This window comes from Camelina sativa, chromosome 6, assembly GCF_000633955.1.
Source record: "Camelina sativa cultivar DH55 chromosome 6, Cs, whole genome shotgun sequence".
NCBI classification, from domain to species: domain Eukaryota; kingdom Viridiplantae; phylum Streptophyta; class Magnoliopsida; order Brassicales; family Brassicaceae; genus Camelina; species Camelina sativa.
The window spans coordinates 24,936,841-24,941,887 of record NC_025690.1 but is presented as its reverse complement, the minus strand read 5'-3'; the positions used below and the strand labels follow the sequence as shown (position 1 = coordinate 24,941,887).

The following is a 5,047-nucleotide window of genomic DNA, read 5'->3' as shown; positions in this document are numbered from 1 at the left end:
AAAAAAAAAAAAAAAAAAAAAAAAAAAGAGAGGAAGAGATTATGAATCAACCAATTAGATCTCGTCAAGCTAAAGAAAATCTGACCGTTGGATTCAGAAAGGACACAAACTTTGACGGCTGTGATCCTCTATGGCTCTAACAATTTAACGAACATAACTTTTTTTTTGGTTCAATTTTCCAAGTCAAAAAAGCCATGGTCATGACTGATAACAAGCAAAGGGTTGGTGAAGAACATAATTGCTTTAGATTTGAAGGTTGCAATTATTTATTTAGTCCGGTATTGACCAGTCTAAATCATGCACTTCAACCGAATCAAGAACCGAACCAAAACTAAACCGGAGAAAGCTTACTCATGTACTTTGTGCCTGTGTTGTGTGTTATTACATCATCTTGACTCTTTTGCTGCTTGAGGATGAGTTTCTCAGACCTCTACTAGTTACTGTGTATGAAGCCGAGGCTGAAGGCAGTGAAGGAGACTTATCAATATAGGCATAACGCTCATCACCGTTCCAATACAGAATGACTCGGTTGGTGCACGAATGAGACCAGCTATCGCCTGAAAACAGCACAAGATTGAACATTTAAGAATCATTACAAAATGAGTGCTGATGATTATATAGCAACCTAGAGACAGTAGATTTGAGTTTGGTTCACCTAATGCTAGAGCTAGTTGAAACGAGCCTTCAGTGTACTTTGTGGTCACCTGGTTTAGTAACACAACCTGAGATTGGATTATAAAGAGTTTATCATGGAACCTCCTCCACTTAAGTTAGTTCAGGATGTGTTGTGATTCAGATCACTTCTTGCAGACATTCTTACCGCAAGTGAGAACTTTTTGGCAAGCTTCATGAATTTAAGAGCCATTTCGCTGAGCACTCGAGTCCTCTGGACCAAGTCATCAAAGTCCTGACGGAAATGAAACGTGATGCTGTCAACGATTACCACTTTAACCTGCAATCATAAAAGATTCAAAGAGAGTCTTAGTGATCGTGGAATAATGTTTCAATAAACTTGTAGCAGCAAGATCAATGGATGTCAGAGTTGAACTAATACTCGTATATACCTACATCTTTATTTTCAGAGATGAACTTGTCAAGATGGTTAACCAAAGCGATTTGCTCGGTGTAACTGCAGACACGGAAGTAGAATATGTTCTCTAAGATATCTTTAGGTTTCATTTGAACTTGATTTGCTTTAAAATGTTTATGCATGTATCCTGTGTATTCTTCCATATCCTCTACACAAGCTTCTGCTATCTGTAAAGCACGTTCCACCATGAAGCTACCTTCTGTATCTGTAATATCCCCAGGCATCAACAACCAAAAAAGAGTAATCAACCAAGTCATTCATCCTCGTTTAACTAAAAGAAAACATACCGATATATATAGCTTTCCCTCCAAGACCACCAAACTCACGAGGAATCTGAACATTCACAGAGAGCTGGATCCTAAAAAAAATCAAAATCGAAGTTAACCTAAGAGCAAAAACCCGATACATTCACTCACAGTAGAGGAAACCAGAGAAGCGGATAATATTTACCCAATCTGAGTCTTGCCAATCCCTGGTACCCCACCTGGAGAAAGAAAGGATCACACTTCTTGTTGCCAAAATACAAGAAACAGAGAAAAGAAACAATCAAGATGTTATCAAGATCACACTTCTTGTTACCAATCTCTGTAACATCCCTACAGCTTATCCCACCACCCAAGATGTTATCAAGATCAGAACAAGATGTAGTAATCCGCGGCAAAGACTCCTCTTCGTGAAGCATATCCCAAGCGTTCTTTGCTCCTTTGTTTGTTTATAGATAACAAAACGTATCCTTTAGTGAAATCATCCATCATCATCATAAGAAGAAGTTCCAAAGGAGTTCATCAAACTTAGCATTGATGAGAGAACGGTTTCCATTGCAAGAATTGGATCCAGAGGATTGATTAGCCAACTTCAAAATCTCAAATGCTTCATCTTCTGTGATATTTGCATCTGCTCATAAACCCACAATAAGGTGTATATAAACCCTAAACATCATCAACCCAGGAGGAATCGATTGCGATTTACAGAGTTAATCATGAAACGATTCGAGATCTCCTTCAATTCCCCAAAATTAAAAACCCTATACGAAGAACAGATTTAGAAATTCACCTCGAGCGAGATCAGAAGAAGAGACGGAAGAAATCGAAGACAGACTAGTGTAACCGGCCGATATAAGCTTTCCTCTAATCGAAGACGACAACGCTAACCTCCATGCCTCCATGACTGTAGTCGATTTCGCCGGCGAGTTGCGCCGCCCAATTGAGAGTGTGTGTGTGTTGGCGCCAACTAAATAGATAAAATAAAAGTATAATGAACCGGACACGGTTTAGGTTAACCGGGACAAATAATTGAACGAAATTGATTCAACAGATTAACCGGAAATAGCGTTTGTTACTCGGTTACATAATATACACATTGAGAGACGAATAAAAGCTACAATGTTATGGAATTTATGAGACTATCTTTCTTGCTACGTTTTGTGTTTGTTGTTGAAGAGAATCATCTGCTCGGATGATTGAAGTAAGTGACGGGTGAATCCTCGCAGTTCTCATCGAACGAGCTTCGCTTCTTCCTTTTGCGTACTCCTCTCCAAGAGGCCACCTCGGTCGAAGATCATACTACATTCATTACATCAATCACAAAGTTAGAAACTTTTCATCTTTCTAAGCAACAGAATCTTTAAAAGTATCTCAGAGTTTTGTTTTAAAGACATACCACGTAATCATCTGGTTCAATTGTAGGTGGAGGTGGATCGTATCTTCCTACACGAAAATGCTCAAGACCAGTCCAAGCCACCATTACTCCTGGAGAGATTATTGAATTTGTTAATTTCTCTTCTCTGTATATCTAATTCGATCAGACAGGAGAATCTCACAATCCATTTACCATTGTCTGTGCAAAGGCTAGGAGGAGGGCAAACAAGTTTCAGGTTTTTGTTTTCAACAATGTGACTGAGTCGAAGTCGTACATACTTGTTTGAAGCAACGCCACCAGAGACTACCTGAAGATAAGTCAATATTAGTCTAGAAGAAGCGTTGTTCAAGCAACACGGAGGTTTCTTTTTCCTCATTATAGCCCTCACCATATGTTTTATAGAAGGCTCTAGTTCTAATGCCCAGTCTATTGCTCGCTCACACTTTTCCTCAAGATGCAAGACAGCTACTCGCTGGTTCATATAAATTGAACATGTTTAGAGATCAGCATTTTTCACAAGAACATTAAAAACACTGATTGATTTGTACCTGGAAAGAAGCGGCAATGTCAGCCCGGTTTCTTCTGTCTTCGTTTGTTGCAGAAGAGAGGGGGCATTTACAATCGCTGCACATCCAGCAAAAAGACCATCATTTTTTTTTAAACAAAGCTTTCTCAGATGCAACATAACTCAGTGAAACATTACATTTAAGACATCCTAAGCTGATTATAAGATCTAACTATTTAAAACATTACATTTCTTTGGCTTCAATGGCTAGCCTCACTTGTGTCTTCAAACCAGCATAAGAAAAGTTGCAATCTTTATGATTTTTCATTGGAACCTGATAAACATCGTAATGTAACATAAATGATTCTGACTTCGAGTAGAACAAGAATAGGTAAGTTGTTTAAACTAACCAGCAAACTAGTTTCACTTACATTAAACTTAACAGACTTGGCATCACCCTCCAGAGCAAGTTCTTCAACAGCTGGTCCGCCACTTCTACGCATATCAAGGCCGAGCCATTTTGCTGTCTTGTCAAATGCTTCACCTATAGCATCATCTACAGTAGTCCCAAGTTGTGTGTACTGACCCAGCTTATGAGCAAGAACAAGAAGATTGTGCCCTCCTAGACAGAAAAAGGGGCAGTACCGTTTAGACAAAACCTAAATACCATTGCGAAATTGTTTCTGCTTTAGAAAAGAAAAAAACAATAAGCAACGTACCTGATATAAGCAATGCCATAAAAGGAAAGCTTAATTCCTGTTCCACTAGTCTACAGAGACAAATCAAAAGCTGATGAGCCATTCACAAAACTCAAAGTGCGAGCAAAAACAAAAAGCGAGCATATTAAGCAAGACCTAGCTACAAGGGCATGAGCCTCCATGTGATGCACCCCAACCATCGGGAGATTGAATTCACCAGCAACTCTTCGAGCCTTCCGTACACCAACTGTATGACTCAGAAAGAAACACTTAATGAGGACTGTAACCGACACTAGTTATTTCAAGAGTACAAGAGTGAATACTTTTTACTCCAACTTACCACGTAAACAGAGGCTCAAACCAGGTCCAATGGTAACAGCAACAGCAGAGAGATCCTTCTCGGTCAAATTGGCTCTATCAAGGGCGTCTTGCACAACCTGGAACCAATATATCATCATTTATTGTCCGAATGCTGAAACCTATGCATATCTTAGGGTGGAAAGAAGCAGCTGGACCATTGTATATTGATGCAGGAGCATGTCATGGAATTCCGAACAAGGAAAGAATCAAGATACTAGAGAGGTATTGAGTAATGAGGGAAAAAGAAGTGTATAGAAGTATAACCTGATGGATAACCCGGTATTGAGTGTAGACTTGCAATGCTTTCTAATGAGGAAAAAGAGGGTGTATATTACCTTACCAATAACCCGGGAGTGTGCTTCTTCAGCCTGTTTAGGAGCGACGCCTCCATATTGAGCAAGCAGGTCTGCCTTATGTCGCCAATTCCAAGATCAGAACATGTAAAAACTTGACGAGTTACAGTATATAAAGAAAATAAACTTTGAATTCCAAAGAGAGAGAGAGAGAGAGAGTTAAAAAAGAAGTGAAAGGCTTTCTTAGAAAAAACAATGTCTTCAAGTCACATTAGTGTTGAGTCTTGTAAAACATGTAAAGGCACTGCCAAAGAATCTTCTAATAGCTGATAATAAAGCAAAAGGACTGATCTTTTTTACCTGAGAAGAAATGACTTGACTAAGAATTTCACCATTACCTCGCACCTAAAACCCCCCACACAAAATTCAGTTCACATAAGTGTAAAAGATAAGGGGGGGGGGG

The 5,047-nt window shown here is 39.2% G+C and overlaps 2 protein-coding genes across 2 annotated transcripts in view; both read right to left on the bottom strand.

Annotated features, from left to right (window-relative positions):
* Positions 38-2,339, bottom strand: LOC104793485 (DNA repair protein RAD51 homolog 3). Its single transcript, XM_010519841.2, has 9 exons — positions 2,144-2,339; positions 1,887-1,984; positions 1,670-1,793; positions 1,541-1,574; positions 1,378-1,448; positions 1,069-1,295; positions 821-952; positions 656-722; positions 38-557 (listed from the first exon to the last, which is right to left on the bottom strand). Exons 1-9 carry the CDS (start codon positions 2,253-2,255, stop codon positions 382-384), a joined length of 1,041 nt encoding a protein of 346 aa, XP_010518143.1. The 5' UTR covers positions 2,256-2,339; the 3' UTR covers positions 38-381.
* LOC104793486 (probable tRNA N6-adenosine threonylcarbamoyltransferase, mitochondrial) overlaps positions 2,360-5,047 on the bottom strand; it is a 3,400-nt gene continuing 712 nt past the window's right edge. The window contains exons 2-13 of the mRNA XM_010519842.2: positions 4,945-4,989; positions 4,627-4,701; positions 4,272-4,368; positions 4,088-4,178; positions 3,953-4,002; positions 3,665-3,855; positions 3,482-3,567; positions 3,277-3,352; positions 3,117-3,200; positions 2,921-3,035; positions 2,750-2,838; positions 2,360-2,652 (exon numbers count right to left, since the gene is read on the bottom strand). Coding sequence (XP_010518144.1) covers positions 2,485-2,652; positions 2,750-2,838; positions 2,921-3,035; positions 3,117-3,200; positions 3,277-3,352; positions 3,482-3,567; positions 3,665-3,855; positions 3,953-4,002; positions 4,088-4,178; positions 4,272-4,368; positions 4,627-4,701; positions 4,945-4,989 — 1,167 coding nt within the window. The 3' untranslated portion in view covers positions 2,360-2,484. The remainder of the gene's footprint in view (positions 2,653-2,749; positions 2,839-2,920; positions 3,036-3,116; positions 3,201-3,276; positions 3,353-3,481; positions 3,568-3,664; positions 3,856-3,952; positions 4,003-4,087; positions 4,179-4,271; positions 4,369-4,626; positions 4,702-4,944; positions 4,990-5,047) is intronic.

Bases quoted from the DNA above. Each gene is read 5' to 3' on its own strand.
- LOC104793485 (XM_010519841.2), bottom strand. From the start codon at position 2,255: ATGGAGGCATGGAGGTTAGCGTTGTCGTCTTCGATTAGAGGAAAGCTT. The intron at 1,296-1,377 runs GTATGTTTTCTT...GGGATATTACAG, and splicing joins AGGGAAAGCTATATATATCG to ATACAGAAGGTAGCTTCATG. The intron at 558-655 runs GTGAACCAAACT...TGCTGTTTTCAG, and splicing joins TCAACTAGCTCTAGCATTAG to GCGATAGCTGGTCTCATTCG.